At 49.5% G+C, this 20,754-nt stretch overlaps 1 protein-coding gene across 1 annotated transcript in view; it reads right to left on the bottom strand.

Moving 5' to 3' along the window:
• LOC133541355 (cytohesin-3-like) overlaps positions 1-20,754 on the bottom strand; it is a 107,693-nt gene that overhangs the window by 70,760 nt on the left and 16,179 nt on the right. The window contains exons 2-4 of the mRNA XM_061884737.1: positions 20,149-20,229; positions 10,832-10,914; positions 4,209-4,273 (exon numbers count right to left, since the gene is read on the bottom strand). Coding sequence (XP_061740721.1) covers positions 4,209-4,273; positions 10,832-10,914; positions 20,149-20,229 — 229 coding nt within the window. The remainder of the gene's footprint in view (positions 1-4,208; positions 4,274-10,831; positions 10,915-20,148; positions 20,230-20,754) is intronic.

The raw sequence follows: 20,754 nt of genomic DNA, 5'->3' as shown, positions 1-20,754 counted from the left end.
CGAGACCATCCAGGACAAGGGCAAGCAGATAGAGATATGGGTGGAACACTATTGCGAACTGTACTCCAGACAGGACCAAGTCACAGACAATGATGCCCTTGCAGTCGTTACAAGTCTCCCTCTCATGGCTGAACTGGACGAGAAACCCACTGTGGCTGAACTCAAGAGCCTGTCCTCTGGGAAAGCGCCTGGGAAGGATGGCATGCCAGCAGAAATCATCAAGTGTGGCGACAGCACACTGAGGGAACATCTTTACGACCTCCTCTGTCAGTGCTGGGAGGAAGGAGCAGTACCTCAGGACATGAGAGATGCCAACATAGTTACCCTGTACAAGAACAAGGGTGATAGAAGCGATTGTAACAACTACAGAGAAATATCTCTCCTAAGCATCGTAGGCAAAGTCTGCACACGCGTCCTCCTGAACAGACTGCAGAAGTTTGCTGATAGAGTGCACCCAGAGTCACAGTGCGGGTTCCACTCGGAAAGCTCAACCATTGACATGGTTGCAAGAAAAGTGCAGAGAGCACTCAAGTAAAATTGCGCGCGTCCGTCTTTGTAGTCTGTGAAGTAAACAAGCTTCTTCTTTTTCTCCATCTTCTCGTTATGTGACATTCATTCTCTGCTGTTGCCATTTCTAATATAAAGTAGTGTAAAGTTCTTACTTATATCTGTCAGTAAACTCACCATGAAAGTGTTAAAAAATACCGGTGTAGTGAGTTTACATTATTCACCCAAGGAACTTTAGTTATTAGAGATTTCCGGTCGGACGCTTTTTTACGGGACACATTTCCGGTGTTGTTGTTTCCAGATGAAGAGATGCTGCTCCGTTATTGATTGAAGTATAGTGTGAATGTCATTAAAACAGTTAGCGCCATTTTTGGACACTTCTTCCACTCCCGTCCTTGCACGCTACACCGCTACAACAAAGATGACGGGGAGAAGACGCTGCCGAAGGTGAGCCACGTAAATGAGACCGCCCACAAAACGGCGCATCCTGAAGCGACTTGAAGATGTGTAAAACATCATCTGTGCAACATTTTGAGCAACAAAGCACCATTGCATGTTATGTAGACCACAAGGAAATCTTTTACACTTAGAAAATAATCATAATAATATGACTCTTTTAATGCGCCTTATAATCCGGTGCGTAATTTGTATGAAAAAAAAATCAAAAATAGACCCGCTCATCAGCAGTGGGCCTTATAATCCGGTGCGCCCTACAGTCCGGAAAATACGATATATTCATTTTCTATAAAATGTGTTTTGTGTTCATATTTTTGGGTGTTAAGTTAATTTAAGTTAAGTTTAAGTACCAATGATTGTCACACACACACACACACAAGGTGTGGTGAAATGTGTCCTCTTGATCACCCCTGGGAGGTGAGGGGAGCAGTGAGCAGCAGCGATGGTAGCGCCCGGGAATCATTTTTGGTGATTTAACCCCCAATTCCAAGCCTTGATGCTGAGTGCCAAGCAGGGAGGTAATGTCTCACATTTTCATAGTCTTTGGTATGACTCGGCCGGGGTTTGAACTCACAACCTACCCATCTCAGGGTGGACACTAACCACTACACCTTTGAATTGATATCGGGTGTCATATTGTCAACACTTTGCACGTAGTAAATCTCTCGACCCCCCAAAAAGATGACCCTGTCTTTTACATATTTTCTTAAAGAGAAATAACAGCGTGGTATATTTGTGTATTATTGTTGTCCGCTCATTTTGATTGAAGTCTGGCTGTCAGGCTATTGACAATCCTGAAGGTAACAACATTTATTGATTGATACTTTTATTAGTAGATTGCACAGTACAGTACATATTCCGTACAATTGACCACTAAATGGTAACACCCCAATAAATTTTTCAACTTGTTTAAGTCGGGGTCCACCTTCATCAATTCATGGTAAAAAGCTTTGCCTCGTTTGGCGAGAAGACCGTTGGAGCCATCGCTATGCAAACATTTTTTTCTTGGGGAAAATTGGAGCCCGGTCAGCAACATTCGTCCCCTAGATCAGCCAATGTTGACCAAATAAAACTCTACTGCATACCAGTGTTTTTCAACCTTTTTGGAGCCAAGGTACATTTTTTTCCATTGTAAAAATACGGAGGAACACCCCCAGCAGAAACGATAACAAAAGGATTTTGTTTTTTAAATTTGTTGACGTTTTCCTGTGTGTAACGCTTTAGTTCCTGTCTTGCGCTGTTATTTTGGTGGCGCTTCCTGTTAGGTTGGTGTTTTCCTGTAGCAGCTTCGCGCCTGACCTGCTTTGCATTGGCAAACAAGACTATTTCAGTAGTGCGGACGCGATCCTTCTGTGTGGGGACAGTGTTGATTGTTCACGTCATGTACGGACACACACTGTAAGTCTTTGCTGTTGTCCAGCATTTTGTTTTTGTTTACTTTGTAGCCAGTTCAGTTTTATTATCGTTTTGCACAGCCATCCCTATGCCTTTTGTTCATTTTTGCTTTATGCGTAACATAGCTTTTTACCTGCACGCCGTCTCTCTGCAGTTTGGGTTCAATGAACTACCTGCTGCCACCTACCACGCGGTTGCCCTGCCGAGCTCCATAGAGCACAGACACTAGACCACGGCACATTACTTGCAGATTATAAATATTGAATTGCAAATAATACTTTTTGAACCAATTAGGCTGAAGTTGCATAATTTCCCACGGCACACCAGACAATGTCTCGCGGCACAGTGGTTGATAAACAAGTACAATTAAAGCTGCAAGCAGCGTTGGTCGGGCCCGCTTTGGCTGCTGCCCCCGCGACCCGAACCCGGATAAGCGTTAGAAAATGCATGGATAGTAGCTACTATTAGCAAACAGATAGACTTAGCAACTCGGCGTAATATCTTAACATCGACACACTGGCAAAAATGACATTTAGCAGGAAAATTTGGTTTTGAAAGGGTTTTTGCCAACTCCCTGTTGATATTTGCTGAAGGAAGTGAGTGTATGAAATGTAGGTGTAAGTCAGACCTACATAGAGGTTTTTGTTTCGTGTGTGTATGACATTCCTAACGAAAGTTACAAGTAGTTTTGACTGTGTTTTTTCCTAGGGGGCACAAGAGTGCAAATTTTATTTTTGGGGTTTGGTTTTGTATTAGATGGCAATTTTCGCTCTGCGTTTCTGGATGTTGTTGATAAATGGCTTTCGCTTTGCATAGTAGAGCTTTAACTTGCACTTTGAAGCATTTTAAGGGGGTCAAATTACAGCTCAAAGAGGCAAAAATAACATATTTTAGGAAACTTTGCGCAGGGGTTCTTTGAAAGCACGTAAAATCAAAACCGGAGCAGTAATTAAAACTCTGTGAATAACTTTTAATAAGAAGGGTTCAATTGCTCTCCTGTGCGAGTTTGAAGCCGACACGACAAACGCGCTCAGAGGAGATCATTTTTGAAAAAAGGTGACGGGTTTTTACAAAACTTTTGTTTTGAAGGGGTAATTGCCAACTTCCTGTTAATTTTTTGCTGAAGGATGTCAATTATTAAAATGTAGGTCTAAGTGAGACCTACATAGAAGTTTTTGTTTCATGTCTTTTCGACATTCCTACCGGAAGTTGCAAGCAGTTTTGTCTGTGTTTTCTTCCTAGGAGCAGTTTTTTCTGTGCTTTATTCCAAAATTGCGTTAGAGCGCAATCTTGAGTTTTGGGTTTTTTTTGTTTGTTTTTTATTAGATCGCAATTTTTGCCAGTCCTGATGTGTGTGCCAAGTTTGGTGAGTTTTGAAGCATTTTAAGGGGGTCAAATTAAAGCTCAAAGGGGCAAAAATAGCATTTTTTAGGAGAATTTTGTTTTGAAGGGGTTTTTGCCAACTTTTTGTTGATTTTTGCCCTAGAAGGTAAAATTATGAAATGTAGGTCTAAGTCAGTCCTACATAGAGGTTTTTGTTTCATGTCTCTACGACATTGCTAACGGAAGTTACAAGCAGTCTGTTTTTTTTCCTAGGGGGCGCGAGAGCGCAATTTAGATTTCTGGGGTTTGTTTGCATAATAAGTTGGGAAGGTTTGCCATCCCGACTTTGTGTGAAATTTGGTGAGTTTTGAAGCATGTTAAGGGGGTCAAATTATGGCACGAAGGTGCGGAATAGGACATACAATAGTGTCCTCTGTCCCTGTTGTCCCAATAGAGACATTGCGGTCCCTAAATACAAACACTTCATGAGAAAGTACTGAAAGAGAGTCATTTGGGCGGGAACTCACCTTTCCCCCACGCAGGTCAGCTGCTCGATCTCCGTCATGACCTCGGCTATCTCCAACTTCAGCCGCTGCAGAAAAAAGAAAAGTGTTCATTCGGGTTGTACGCTATACCGCTATTAGTATCGTATCGCCATACTAATGAATCATATTCGGTACCATACTGCCTCTAAGAAGTACCGGTCCACCCCACCCCACTGTCGTCGCATCTGCTGGTTTTCCAAGCAGAGGAGCATGTTAGGCAGCGCGCACACACAGAGTACTTACAAGCAGACACTGTGTGTGGACAGAAAAGGGAGAATGGACGCATTTTGGTGCAAAAAGTCACGATAACTCCTCTCTGAGCTGCTCCCTTAACGTGGTAGAGGAGTTTGTGTGTCCCAATGATCCTAGGAGCTATGTTGTCCGGGGGCTTTTATGCCCCCTGGTAGGGTCTCCCAAGGCAAACTGGTCTTAGGTGAGGGATCAGACAAAGAGCAGCTCGAAGACCTTTGTGAAGAACACACACAAAGGACCCAGATTTCCCTCACCTGGATGTGGGTCACCGGGGCCCCCCCTCTGGAGCCAGGCCCGGAGGTGGGGCACGATGGCGGGCGCCTGGTGGCCGGGTCTGTCTCCATGGGGCACAGCCCGAAGAGGCAACGTGGGTCCCCCCTCTGGAGCCAGTCCCGGAGGTGGGGCACGATGGCGGGCGCCTGCTCCCATGGGGCAGAGCCTGAAGAGGCAACGTGGGCCCCCCCTCTGGAGCCAGTCCCGGAGGTGGGGCACGATGGCGGGCGCCTGGTGGCCGGGCCTGTTCCCATGGGGCACAGCCCGAAGAGGCAACGTGGGTCCCCCCTCTGGAGCCTGTCCCAAAGGTGGGGCACGATGGCGGGCGCCTGGTGGCCGGGCCTGTTCCCATGGGGCACAGCCCGAAGAGGCAACGTGGGTCCCCCCTATGGAGCCAGTCCAGGAGGTGGGGCACGATGGCGGGCGCCTGGTGGCCGGGCCTGTTCCCATGGGGCACAGCCCGAAGAGGCAACGTGGGTCCCCCCTCTGGAGCCAGTCCCGGAGGTGGGGCACGATGGCGGGCGCCTGGTGGCCGGGCCTGTTCCCATGGGGCACAGCCCGAAGAGGCAACGTGGGTCCCCCCTCTGGAGCCAGTCTCGGAGGTGGGGCACGATGGCGGGCGCCTGGTGGCCGGGCCTGTTCCCATGGGGCACAGCCCGAAGAGGCAACGTAGGTCCCCCCTCCGGAGCCAGGCCTGGAGTTGGGGCACGATGGCGGGCGCCTGGTGGCCGGGCCTGTTCCCATGGGGAACAGGCCAAAGAGGCAACGTGGGTCCCCCCTCTGTAGCCAGTCCAGGAAGTGGGGCACGATGGCGGACGCCTGGTGGCCGGGCCTGTCTCCATGGGGCACAGCCCGAAGAGGCAACGTGGGTCCCCCCTCTGGAGCCAGTCCCGGAGGCGGGGCGCAATGGCGGGCGCCTGGTGGCCGGGCCTGTTCCCATGAGGCACAGCCCGAAGAGGCAACGTACGTCTCCCCTCTGGAGCCAGGCCTGGAGTTGGGGCACGATGGCGGGCGCCTGGTGGCCGGGCCTGTTCCCATGGGGCACAGCCCGAAGAGGCAACGTGGGTCCCCCCTCTGTAGCCAGTCCCGGAGGTGGGGCACGATGGCGGACGCCTGGTGGCCGGGGCTGTCTCCATGGGGCACAGCCCGAAGAGGCAACGTGGGTCCCCCCTCTGGAGCCAGTCTCGGAGGTGGGGCACGATGGCGGGCGCCTGGTGGCCGGGCCTGTCTCCATGGGGCACAGCCCTAAGAGGCAACGTGGGTCCCCCCTCTGGAGCCAGTCCCGGAGGTGGGGCACGATGGCGGGCGCCTGGTGGCCGGGCCTGTCTCCATGGGGCACAGCCCGAAGAGGGAACGTGGGTCCCCCCTCTGGAGCCAGGCCTGGAGGTGGGGCACGATGGCTGGCGCCTGGTGGCCGGGCCTGTTCCCATGGGGCACAGCCCAAAGAGGCAACATGGGTCCCCCCTCTGGAGCCAGTCCCGGAGGTGGGGCACGATGGCGGGCGCCTGGTGGCCGGGCCTGTCTCCATGGGGCACAGCCCGAAGAGGCAACGTGGGTCCCCCCTCTGGAGCCAGTCCCGGAGGTGGGGCACGATGGTGGGCGCCTGGTGGCCGGGCCTGTTTCCATGGGGCACAGCCCGAAGAGGCAACGTGGGTCCCCCCTCTGGAGCCAGTCCCGGAGGTGGGGCACGATGGCGGGCGCCTGGTGGCCGGGCCTGTTCCCATGGGGCACAGCCCGAAGAGGCAACGTGGGTCCCCCCTCTGGAGCCAGTCCCGGAGGTGGGGCACGATGGCGGGCGCCTGGTGGCCGGGCCTGTCTCCATGGGGCACAGCCCGAAGAGGCAACGTGGGTCCCCCCTCTGGAGCCAGTCCCGGAGGTGGGGCACGATGGCGGGCGCCTGCTCCCATGGGGCAGAGCCTGAAGAGGCAACGTGGGCCCCCCCTCTGGAGCCAGTCCCGGAGGTGGGGCACGATGGCGGGCGCCTGGTGGCCGGGCCTGTTCCCATGGGGCACAGCCCGAAGAGGCAACGTGGGTCCCCCCTCTGGAGCCTGTCCCAAAGGTGGGGCACGATGGCGGGTGCCTGGTGGCCGGGCCTGTCTCCATGCGGCAAAGCCCGAAGAGGCAACGTGGGTCCCCCCTATGGAGCCAGTCCAGGAGGTGGGGCACGATGGCGGGCGCCTGGTGGCCGGGCCTGTTCCCATGGGGCACAGCCCGAAGAGGCAACGTAGGTCCCCCCTCCGGAGCCAGGCCTGGAGTTGGGGCACGATGGCGGGCGCCTGGTGGCCGGGCCTGTTCCCATGGGGAACAGCCCGAAGAGGCAACGTGGGTCCCCCCTCTGTAGCCAGTCCAGGAAGTGGGGCACGATGGCGGCGCCTGGTGGCCGGGCCTGTCTCCATGGGGCACAGCCCGAAGAGGCAACGTGGGTCCCCCCTCTGGAGCCAGTCCCGGAAGCGGGGCGCAATGGCGGGCGCCTGGTGGCCGGGCCTGTTCCCATGAGGCACAGCCCGAAGAGGCAACGTACGTCTCCCCTCTGGAGCCAGGCCTGGAGTTGGGGCACGATGGCGGGCGCCTGGTGGCCGGGCCTGTTCCCATGGGGGACAGCCCGAAGAGGCAACGTGGGTCCCCCCTCTGTAGCCAGTCCCGGAGGTGGGGCACGATGGCGGACGCCTGGTGGCCGGGGCTGTCTCCATGGGGCACAGCCCGAAGAGGCAACGTGGGTCCCCCCTCTGGAGCCAGTCTCGGAGGTGGGGCACGATGGCGGACGCCTGGTGGCCGGGCCTGTCTCCATGGGGCACAGCCCGAAGAGGCAACGTGGGTCCCCCCTCTGGAGCCAGTCCCGGAGGTGGGGCACGATGGCGGGCGCCTGGTGGCCGGGCCTGTCTCCATGGGGCACAGCCCGAAGAGGGAACGTGGGTCCCCCCTCTGGAGCCAGGCCTGGAGGTGGGGCACGATGGCTGGCGCCTGGTGGCCGGGCCTGTTCCCATGGGGCACAGCCCAAAGAGGCAACATGGGTTCCCCCTCTGGAGCCAGTCCCGGAGGTGGGGCACGATGGCGGGCGCCTGGTGGCCGGGCCTGTCTCCATGGGGCACAGCCCGAAGAGGCAACGTGGGTCCCCCCTCTGGAGCCAGTCCCGGAGGTGGGGCACGATGGTGGGCGCCTGGTGGCCGGGCCTGTCTCCATGGGGCACAGCCCGAAGAGGCAACGTGGGTCCCCCCTCTGGAGCCAGGCCTGGAGGTGGGGCACGATGGCGGGCGCCTGGTAGCCGGGCCTGTCTCCATGGGGCACAGCCCGAAGAGGGAACGTGGGTCCCCCCTCTGGAGACAGGCCTGGAGGTGGGGCACGATGGCTGGCGCCTGGTGGCCGGGCCTGTTCCCATGGGGCACAGCCCAAAGAGGCAACATGGGTTCCCCCTCTGGAGCCAGTCCCGGAGGTGGGGCACGATGGCGGGCGCCTGGTGGCCGGGCCTGTCTCCATGGGGCACAGCCCGAAGAGGCAACGTGGGTCCCCCCTCTGGAGCCAGTCCCGGAGGTGGGGCACGATGGCGGGCGCCTGGTGGCCGGGCCTGTTCCCATGGGGCACAGCCCGAAGAGGCAACGTGGGTCCCCCCTCTGGAGCCAGTCCCGGAGGTGGGGCACGATGGCGGGCGCCTGGTGGCCGGGCCTGTCTCCATGGGGCACAGCCCGAAGAGGCAACGTGGGTCCCCCCTCTGGAGCCAGGCCTGGAGGTGGGGCACGATGGCGGGCGCCTGGTAGCCGGGCCTGTCTCCATGGGGCACAGCCCGAAGAGGGAACGTGGGTCCCCCCTCTGGAGCCAGGCCTGGAGGTGGGGCACGATGGCGGGCGCCTGGTAGCCGGGCCTGTCTCCATGGGGCACAGCCCGAAGAGGGAACGTGGGTCCCCCCTCTGGAGCCAGGCCTGGAGGTGGGGCACGATGGCGGGCGCCTGGTAGCCGGGCCTGTCTCCATGGGGCACAGCCCGAAGAGGGAACGTGGGTCCCCCCTCTGGAGCCAGGCCTGGAGGTGGGGCACGATGGCTGGCGCCTGGTGGCCGGGCCTGTTCCCATGGGGCACAGCCCAAAGAGGCAACGTGGGTTCCCCCTCTGGAGCCAGTCCCGGGGGTGGGGCACGATGGCGGGCGCCTGGTGGCCGGGCCTGTTCCCATGGGGCACAGCCCAAAGAGGCAACGCGAGTCCCCCTTCAAATGGGCTCACCACCCATGGCAGGGGCCATAGAGGTCGGGTGCAGTGTGAGCTGGGCGAAAGCCGAAGGTAGAGGGCACTTGGCGGTCCGAAAGGACAAGATCACGGGGGCCCAAATGAGTTTCCAAAAGGGTCTCTCCCTTAGAGATAGGGTGAGAAGCTCTGCCATCCGGGAGGACCTCAAAGTAAAGCCACTTCCCCTCCACATGGAGAGGAGCCAGGTGAGGTGGTTCGGGCATCTGGTCAGGATGCCACTTGAACACCTCCCTAGGGCACGTCCAACCGGCAGGAGGCCACGGGGAAGACCCAGGACATGTTGGGAAGACTATGTCTCCCGGCTGGCCTGGGAACGCCTCGGGATCCCACGGGAAGAGCTGGACCAAGTGGCTGGGGAGAGGGAAGTCTGGGCTTCCCTGCTTAGGCTGCTAACCCCGCGACCCGACCTCGGATAAGCGGAAGAAGATGGATGGATGGATGGATGGATGGACGGATGGAAGTCAAGATAAAGGTGAAGTTAAAAGACTGAAACACTGTCAGGAAGATCTGCTTTAAGACATGGCTGGCTAGCTAGCGGCTAACATCCATCCGCAGTGTTTTAGCTACTTTTAAATCACTAATCCTGACTTCCATGGCAACTAATAAAGTATGTTTCTTACAAGTAGCATTATCACTGTAGGACGAGGAATAGCTAAACATGTTTCACTACACAACGTAGCTCACCGGCTTCACCGCTAATGACGCCATTCCTGAATGGAGACAAACGCCATGGGTGGATCAACACCTAACATCCACTTTAATGATACCAAGTAAAGGAGTGTGTCTAGCCGATACTGCTATGATTACATTGATATCTTTTAGCATCAAAAAATCTTTTTTTTTTTTCAATTTCATATTATGTTTGTAAACTGAGGAAATCTATTCTGGGCCTTGGAATATGACCAATGAATGATCCTGTAACTCCATGGTATCAAATGGATACCTAAATGTTTGGTATCATCCAAAACTAATGTCAAGTATCTAAGAAGAGAAGAATAAGCGATGATTGCATTTTAGAAGAAGTGCAGAAAGAGAAAGTAAGCAGATATATTAACAGTAAATGAAACAAGTAGATTAATAATCCATTTTCTACCGCTTGTCCTTAATAATTTGTATAAAATAATAGGTGTATAAATGACACAATATGTTACTGCAAACGTCAGCAGCCTGTGTTTGTTTACTTACTGCTAAAAGACAAGTTGTCTAGTATGTTCAACATTTGATTGAAGGACTACATTGCAATAATAAATATATGTTTCATGCAGCCTAAGAATTTTGGTTGAAATAAATGTCACAGCGTTGGCTCCAACACAGACTGGTGACTCTCTCTCTCTCACTTTGGATCATCTGCTTGCCTTCCTGCCATCTTCCTTCTCCTTTCAACATTTGGTAGTACTCAGCAATTAATTATTCATACAAATAGTCTTTCACCATACACCCCTTTTACATCTAGTTCACACACGCCTTTGTCCTTTAATTATATATTATTGTTCATTACTTATTATATTATATTCTTTATATATATATATATATAATAGATACATAGAGCAATATTGCCATAACCATAACAATAAAGACAATAATGCCATTTTTCGTGGTCCCCTTTATTTAGAACAGTATCGAAATACATTTTGGTCAAGGTACAAAAATATTGGTATCAGGACAGCATTAGTGCTTATTATATGTATTTGGTGATAAGGTTGATATGTAAAAGTAATAGAAAATAAAGAAGTCTCCCATGCAACACAATAACAGCTAACAATATGGCTGCTGGGCAATAACACCGCAGGTGAACATCACATCTTATTAAATTGCAACAAACAACTTGTCATGTGACTCTTACTCACTTCAATATCATCCAGCAGTTCCTTTTTCCTGCGTCGGATGTTGCTCAGCTCATCTCCTTCCTGCCCCGAAAGGTCGTCAGGTGCTGGAATTCAGAGAGAGAGAAAGAGAGAGAGAGAGAGAGAGAGAGAGAGAAGAGGGTGAGTAGGAATAGGAGAAAAGCACCAAATGAATTGTCGTCAGTCAGTCAGAGTCACAGGGGATTACTCTTGGGCGTCATGTAACTAACTACTCAATGAGGGATTACTCTTGGGCGTCATGTAACTAACTACTCAATGAGGGATTACTCTTGGGCGTCATGTAACTAACTACTCAATGAGGGATTACTCTTGGGCGTCATGTAACTAACTACTCAATGAGGGATTACTCTTGGGCGTCATGTAACTAACTACTCAATGAGGGATTACTCTTGGGCGTCATGTAACTAACTACTCAATGAGGGATTACTCTTGGGCGTCATGTAACTACTCAATGAGGGATTACTCTTGGGCGTCATGTAACTAACTACTCAATGAGGGATTACTCTTGGGCGTCATGTAACTAACTACTCAATGAGGGATTACTCTTGGGCGTCATGTAACTAACTACTCAATGAGGGATTACTCTTGGGCGTCATGTAACTAATTACTCAATGAGGAATTACTCTTGGGCGTCATGTAACTAATTACTCAATGAGGGATTACTCTTGGGCGTCATGTAACTAATTACTCAATGAGGGATTACTCTTGGGCGTCATGTAACTAACTACTCAATGAGGTGAAAGTACACTTCTGACCTACCCTATTTCCTTGAATTGCCTCCGGGTATCTACTCCAGTATATACTGTAGTATATACTGTAGTATGTACTACAGTATATACTGGAGTATATACTGTAGTATGTACTGGAGTATATACTGGAGTATATACTGGAGTATGTACTGTGGTATATACTGTGGTATGTACTGTAGTATATACTGTAGTATATACTGTAGTATGTACTGTAGTATATACTGGAGTATATACTGGAGTATGTACTGTAGTATGTACTGTAGTATGTACTGTAGTATATACTGTAGTATGCGCCTGCCTTCAATTACTGCCGGGTCAAAATTGCTCGTCAACATAATTAGTGCATGCTTAGTATTACCGCCTGGTCAAACTTGTGATGTCACGAGTGACATTTCCCCTGTCATCATTTTCAAAATGGAAGAGGCTGATGTCAATACCGGTAATTTGAAATCTAATAAAGGGAAGAATATTAACAGCTACTCAGTAGGATATAAGGTCCAAGCTTACATCACACTCAAATTTTTACCGCATGCTTTTGGTAAGTGCCGGAGTGAGAAGAGGTTTTAAAATAATTAGCGCCCCAGCGGCAATTCAAGGAAATACAATAAATGAAAACTTCTCAGTAAAGTTGTTGTAAAGATGCCCTGCACACACCTCAACACCCGCACACCCCTCAACACCCGCACACCCCTCAACACCCGCACACACCTCAACACCCGCACACCCCTCAACACCCGCACACACCTCAACACCCGCACACACCTCAACACCCGCACACACCTCAACACCCGCACACACCTCAACACCCGCACACCCCTCAACACCCGCACACACCTCAACACCCGCACACACCTCAACACCTGCCACACACCTCAACACCCGCACACTCCTCAACACCCGCACACACCTCAACACCCGCTAACACCTCAACACCCGCACACACCTCAACACCCGCACACACCTCAACACCCGCACACCCCTCAACACCCGCACACCCCTCAACACCCGCACACACCTCAACACCCGCACACACCTCAACACCTGCCACACACCTCAACACCCGCGCACACCTCAACACCCGCGCACACCTCAACACCTGCCACACACCTCAACACCCGCGCACACCTCAACACCCGCGCACACCTCAACACCCGCGCACACCTCAACACACGCGCACACCTCAACACCCGCACACACCTCAACACCTAACACACACCTCAACACCTGCCACACACCTCAACACCTGCCACACACCTCAACACCTGCCACACACCTCAACACCTGCACACACCTCAACACCTGCACACACCTCAACACCTGCCACACACCCCAACACCCGCGCACACCCCAACACCCGCGCACACCCCAACACCCGCGCACACCCCAACACCCGCGCACACCCCAACACCCGCGCACACCTCAACACCCGCGCACACCTCAACACCCGCGCACACCTCAACACCCGCGCACACCTCAACACCCGCGCACACCTCAACACCCGCGCACACCTCAACACCCGCGCACACCTCAACACCTACCACACACCTCAACACCTGCCACACACCTCAACACCCGCACACACCTCAACACCTGCCACACACCTCAACACTCGCACACACCTCAACACCCGCACACACCTCAACACCTGCCACACACCTCAAAACCCGCACACACCTCAACACCTGTCACACACCTCAAAACCCGCACACACCTCAACACCTGCACACACCTCAACACCTGCACACATCTCAACACCCGCCACACACCTCAACACCTGCCACACACCTCAACACCCGCGCACACCTCAACACCCGCGCACACCTCAACACCTGCACACACATCAACACCTGCCACACCCCTCAACACCCGCACACCCCTCAACACCCGCACACCCCTCAACACCCGCACACACCTCAACACCTGCCACACACCTCAACACCTGCCACACACCTCAACACCTGCACACACCTCAACACCTGCACACACATCAACACCTGCCACACCCCTCAACACCCGCACACCCCTCAACACCCGCACACCCCTCAACACCCGCACACACCTCAACACCTGCCACACACCTCAACACCTGCCACAGCCTTACCTGCTGAAATATTAGCTTAGAGTTAATTAACACTGCAGGGAGCTGCAACAAAACAAACACTTTTTACACATTGACACGTACACTACATTGCCAAAAGTATGGTGGCCATCAATCCAAATGATGAGAACCAGGTCTCCTCATCACTTGGCCCGGTGTATCAAATCCAGCACTTAGGCACAGAGACTGTTTCTACAAACATTTGTGAAAGAATGGGTCACTTTCAGTGATTTCAAGCAGGGAATTGTCATTGGATGCCACCTGTGCAACAAATCCAGTCGTGAAATTTCCTCGCTTCTAAATATTCCAAAGTCAACTTTATTCTAAGAAAAGTGAAGAGTTTGAGAACAACAGCAAGTCAGCCAGCAAGTGGTAGGCCAGGTAAAGTGACAGAGAGGTCAGCATAGTGCAAAGACTTTCTGCACAGTCACTTGCTACACAGCTCCTAACTTCATGTCACCTTCCAATTAGCCCACGTACAGTACGCAGAGAGCTTCATGGAATGGGTTTCCATGGCTGAGCAGCTGCATCTAAGCCATACATCAGCAAGTCCACTGCAAAGCGTGGGATGCAGTGGTGTAAAGGACATCACCACTGGACTCCAGAGCAGTGGAGACGCCTTCTCTGGACTGATGAATCACACTTTTCCATCTGGCAATCTGATGGACCAGTCTGGGTTTGGAGGTTGCCAGGAGAACACTACATTTCAAACTGCATTGTGCCCAGTGTGAAATTTGGTGGAGGAGGAATTATGGTGTGGGGTTGTTTTCAGGAGTTGAGCTTGGCCCCTTAGTTCCAGTGAAAGGGACTTTAAATGCTCCAGGATACCAAAACATTTTGGACCATTGCATGCTCCCGACCTTGTGGGAACAGTTTGGAGCGGGCCCCTTCCTCTTCTAACATGACTGTCCACCAGTGCACAAAGCCAGGTCCATAAAGACATGGATGACAGATTCTGGTGTGGATGAACTTTACTGGCCTGCACAGAGTCCTGACCTGAACCCCATAGAACACTTTTGGGATGAATTAGAAGGGAGACTGAGAACCAGGCCTTCTGTGTGACCTCACCAATGCACTTTTGGAAGAATGCTGGAAAATTCCTATAAAGTCGCTCCACAACCTTGTGGACAGCCTTCCCAGAAGAGTTGAAGCTGTAATAGCTGCAATGAGGTCATATTGAACCCTATGTGTTAGGAACTTCAACTTCCTGTGTGAGTCTAGGCAGGTGGCCAAATACTTTTGTCAACATAGTGTATTCATCCCCAGGGACAACTACAGTGTACTACTGTAGTTCCAATAGACCCGACCCTGCTGAGACTTCAGCTCAGTACGCATTTAAAGCCCACTTTTCAGCCAAAAAACCGGGGATCTGACAGACTTACAGTTGACAACTTTGTCAAACCAAGTGAAAAAGACTGATCACAAATATTATTTATTCAACACATACACCTTAGGGCTGATCATGAAAATAAGTACTCACTAAATGTAATGTATTAGGAGGGACTACTAATACATCCTTGACATACAATTATCTTGTGCTGTAATTTTGAGTTGACTTTGTCCTCCTTGGAGCTCCGAGCTTTGTTATCCTTCGTCAAACTAATTGGTGAGTTTTTGTTTTTCCAAATTTTGTGTGTTTGCCTCATTGATTGAGGGATTTTTTATGTTTCTTGATAGTCAGTGTTCATATATAGATCATTTGGGTTTTTTTCCTCCTGTTGGAGCGCTTTTGGTTCATTCCTATTGTTTTTCTATTTTTGTAAGCTTTTGTCTTAGTTTAGTATTCCTCATTTTTTGGAGTGATTTTGAGTGACTTGCCTATCCTCGGAATTATTTTCCGCGCGTTGTTAGTATTCTTGTGAAATACTTTTTGCACTGGAGGTCAAAAGTTATTTCAAAATAAAAGCTGTATTTTTGGAACTTCCTCTCTGCATCTGGGTCCTCTCATTATTCCAAGTAGTAACATCTTCAGTTAAAAACATCCGCCAAGTTCTACATCTACTTCCAGAAGCTTTCAGGAAACTCTGACAACTAACTAACTAACTAACCAACTAACTAACAACACCAAAAATAACCTTGGAGTGGCGGTCTTCACAGGGACATGTCACTGAATTGGTGGCGTTTGTGTTTCATTTGCTAGAAAACAATGTTACATCACAGAATAAGTTGTATATTAAGCTGCTATGTGTGTACTTCATGTATTTGCCAAGTCTATGCTAACATCTGGCTCCTCGTTACTTTCAGTCTTGTTACTCACATGTAGCATCTTCAGCTTAGGGACCTTGCACAAAAGTCAACGACGCTGCCTGGCTTTGAATCTCTGAAAATGAAAGGGCTCGCTTGAATTTGCAGGCTATTTTATGTTTTGCTTCACTTTGGCTTGATTCCAGATAAAGTACTTATCCGTCTTTTCATGCTGCCACGGCAACCTATGCTGCACACTCTTTAGAGGGCTTGCACACACACACACACACACACACGCACACGCACGCACACACACACACACACGCACGCACACACGCACACACACGCACGCACACAACTACTCCCCCCATACACACATCAGAAAACAGCAATCCAGTAGAAAATGAGCTGACAGGAAGTAGGTCATTTTCACATTGCGTTACACCAGATTGCTTCTCTCCTGTGCTTTCTCCCGCTCATACACATACAGAAACACACACGTGTGTGTGTTTCTGTATGTGTATATATATATATATATATATATATATATATATACACAGTGGGGCAAAAAAGTATTTAGTCAGCCAGTGATTGTGCAAGTTCTCCCACTTCAAAGGATGACAGAGGTCTGTCATTTTCATCATAGGTACACTTCAACTGTGAAAAACAGAATGTGAAAAAAAATCCAGGAATTCACATTGTAGGAATTTTAAAGAATTTATTTGTAAATGATGGTGGAAAATAAGTATTTGGTTAAGCATTCAAAGCTCTCACTGATGGAAGAAGGTTTTGGCTCCAAATCTCAGGATACATGGCCCCATTCATTCTTTCCTTAACACGGATCAATCGTCCTGTCCCCTTAGCAGGAAAACAGCCCCAAAGCATGATGTTTCCACCCCCATGCTTTACAGTAGGTGTGGTGTTCTTGGGATGCAACTCAGTATTCTTCTTCCTCCAAAGACCACCAGTGGAGTTTATACCAAAATGGATACATGGATGATACAGCAGAGGATTGGGAGAATGTCATGTGGTCAGATGAAACCAAAATAGAACTTTTTGGTATAAACTCAACTTATTTCCCACCATAATTTACAAATAAATTCTTTAAAATTCCTACAATGTGAATTCCTGGATTTATTTTTCACATTCTGTCTCTCACAGTTGAAGTGTACCTATGATGAAAATTACAGACCTCTGTCATCATTTGAAGTGGGAGAACTTGCACAATCGCTGGCTGACTAAATACTTTTTTGCCCCACTGTATATACCCCTAGCATTCCAAAAAGCGGTTATTCATCCTCTCCTTAAAAGACCTAACCTCGATCCTGACCTCATGGTAAACTACCGACCGGTGTCTCACCTTCCCTTTATTTCAAAAATCCTCGAAAAAAATTGTTGCAGAGCAGCTAAAGGAACACTTAGCGTCTAACAATCTATGTGAAACCTTTCAATCCGGTTTCAGGGCAAATCACTCCACGGAGACAGCCCTCGCAAAAATGACTAATGATCTATTGCTAACGATGGATTCTGATGCGTCATCTATGTTGCTGCTCCTCGATCTTAGCGCTGCTTTCGATACCGTCGATCATATTTTATTAGAACGTATCAAAACACGAATTGGTATGTCAGACTTAGCCCTGTCTTGGTTTAACTCTTATCTTACTGATAGGATGCAGTGTGTCTCCCATAACAATGTGACCTCGGACTATGTTAAGGTAACGTGTGGAGTTCCCCAGGGTTCGGTCCTTGGCCCTGCACTCTTCAGCATCTACATGCTGCCGCTAGGTGACATCATACGCAAATACGGTATTAGCTTTCACTGTTATGCTGATGACACCCAACTCTACATGCCCCTAAAGCTGACCAACACGCCGGATTGTAGTCAGCTGGAGGCGTGTCTTAATGAAATTAAACAATGGATGTCCGCTAATATTTTGCAACTCAACGCCAAAATAACGGAAATGCTGATTATCGGTCCTGCTAGACACCGAACTCTATTTAATAATACAACTTTAACATTTGACAACCAAACAATTAAACAGGGTGACTCGGTAAAGAATCTGGGTATTATCTTCCACCCAACTCTCTCCTTTGAGGCACACATTAAAAACGTTACTAAAACGGCCTTCTTTCATCTCCGTAATATTGCTAAAATTGGCTCCATTTTGTCCACTAAAGACGCTGAGATCCTTATCCATGCGTTTGTTACGTCTCGTCTCGATTAATGTAACGTATTATTTTGGGGTCTCCCCATGTCTAGCATTAAAAGATTACAGTTGGTACAAAATGCTGCTGCTAGACTTTTGACAAGAACAAGAAAGTTTGATCATATTACGCCTGTACTGTATATACCTTTATATACATATATACATACATATATACCTATACTGTATATACCTTTATATACATATATACATACATATATACCTATACTGTATATACCTTTATATACATATATACATACATATATACCTATACTGTATATACCTTTATATACATGTATACATACATATATACCTATACTGTATATACCTTTATATACATATATACATACATATATACCTATACTGGCTCACCTGCACTGGCTTCCTGTGCACTTAAGATGTGACTTTAAGGTTTTACTACTTACGTATAAAATACTACACGGTCTAGCTCCATCCTATCTTGCCGATTGTATTGTACCGTATGTCCCGGCAAGAAATCTGCTTTCAAAGGACTCCGGCTTATTAGTGATTCCTAAAGCCCAAAAAAAGTCTGCGGGCTATAGAGCGTTTTTCATTTCGGGCTCCAGTACTCTGGAATGCCCTCCCGGTAACAGTTCGAGATGCCACCTCAGTAGAAGCATTTAAGTCTCACCTTAAAACTAATTTGTATACTCTACCCTTTTTAGACCAGTTGATCTGCCGTTTCTTTTCTTTTTCTCCTATGTCCCACTCTCCATTGTGGAGGGGGTCCGGTCCGATTACCATGGATGATGTACTGGCTGTCCAGAGTCGGGACCCAGGATGGACCGCTCGTCCAGAGTAGGGACCCAGGATGGACCGCTCGTCCAGAGTAGGGACCCAGGATGGACCGCTTGCCTGTGTATCGGCTGGGGACATCTCTGCGCTGCTGATCCGCCTCCCCTTGGGATGGTTTCCTGCTGGCTCCGCTGTGGACGCGACTCTCGCTGCTGTGTTGGATCCATTATGGATTGAACTTTCACAGTATCATGTTAGACCCGCTCGACATCCATTGTTTTCTTCCTCTCCAAGGTTCTCATAGTCATCATTGTCACCGACGTCCCACTGGGTGTGAGTTTTCCTTGCCCTTATGTGGGCCTACCAAGGATGTCGTAGTGGTTTGTGTTGTGGTTTGTGGAGCCCTTTGAGACACTAGTGATTTAGGGCTATATAAGTAAACATTGATATATATATATATGTATATATATATATGCACTCAGCATTAAGGCTTCGAATTGGAGGTTAAATCACCATAAATGATTACCGGGCGCAGCCACCGCTGCTGCCCACTGCTCCCCTCACCTCCCAGGGGGTGATCAAGGGGATGGGTCAAATGCAGAGGACAAAAGTCACCACACCTAGTGTGTATGTGAAAATCATTGCTACTTTACTAGTAACATCACTATGAGCCCTAGAAACTTCAACTGCAGCTCAGCTCCCTCGCAATTCTGGCTTGAGGTGAAGGCTAATTAGCTTTTAGCATAACGTTAGCTCATTTTGCTGTGTGTGTGTGTGTGTTTTACGGACAGAAAAGCTTTGAATGGCAGGGTCCCTGCTATCACATGTTGATACAAATATAACATTTATATAATAAAAATCAACAACAGGCTTCCCAAATGCTGTAATAAATGAAGCATGATGAGTTGACTTGAAACTGTTTTATGTTGCACTTTTTATATGTAGAAGAAAAGTTGTCGTTTTATTTAATCTGAGCAACAGGTTGAGGCAGTTTAATGTGGATTAACCTGGGCAGAATAATTATAGTGTTCCCAATGTTAAAAAGGATAAAGCCATTGTTTACAAATTTGGTAAATAAATAACCCAAAAAATGTATATTTTGTTGTTTTCTTACTGTACCGAAAATGAACCGAACCGTGACCTCTAAACCGAGGTACGTACCGAACCCAAATTTTTGTGTACCTTTACACCCCTACTTCAGATATTCAAAAGGTCCCTAAAAACTGCTGACTCTTGTTCTCATGTGCTCAGCTGCTGAAGTTGAGATCCACAAAGTGAGTCACTCAGGAAACCACCGGAGCGTCTCACCCGGCCTACGGTCTCTGAGGTCCTGATCAGTCCAACACAACTGGCATGTGTTCAGAGTCGGAGCCTTGACTCTGGCTGGAGCTGGAACATGGAAGATGGAAGATGGAAGAAGGTCATGCTTGTCCAGCCTCTACTTGCCCTCATTCTCTACCAGCCTCCTGTTTTCAGAGTGAAGACAACGTTCCTCTTTGGCCAGCAACATTCTGTCGATAACCAATTTGATTAACATTTCCTTGAGATCAATTTGCCGTTGGGAGTCTAGTGACCTTAGGCGTCGAGCGAGCGTAAAGCATCGATGTGCTGCCAAGAAAAGAACCGCTTCACATCAGTAGAAACAAAAAAAGAAGAAAAAAAACCTATATAAAACGGAAAATGTAATGGTGATTGGATTGTTTGGGTAGCGGATATTTGCCTACAGAGTTCTCTGGCTTTGAAAAAACAACAACATTGTTTTCTTTGACAAAAAGGCCAGAAAACAAACAAACAAAAAAATAACATGAATTAAAACAACAACTTAGAATTGACATATAGATCTGAAGTTGATGTGGACTCTAGAGTCAAGTCAATGCTAAAGAGACTTCAGACTAGAGTGGGTGATATGTCCAT

This window comes from Nerophis ophidion, linkage group LG23 (assembly GCF_033978795.1).
Source record: "Nerophis ophidion isolate RoL-2023_Sa linkage group LG23, RoL_Noph_v1.0, whole genome shotgun sequence".
NCBI lineage: Eukaryota > Metazoa > Chordata > Actinopteri > Syngnathiformes > Syngnathidae > Nerophis > Nerophis ophidion.
The sequence above is the reverse complement of the archived record's forward strand: the minus strand, read 5'-3'. Positions and strand labels throughout refer to the sequence as shown.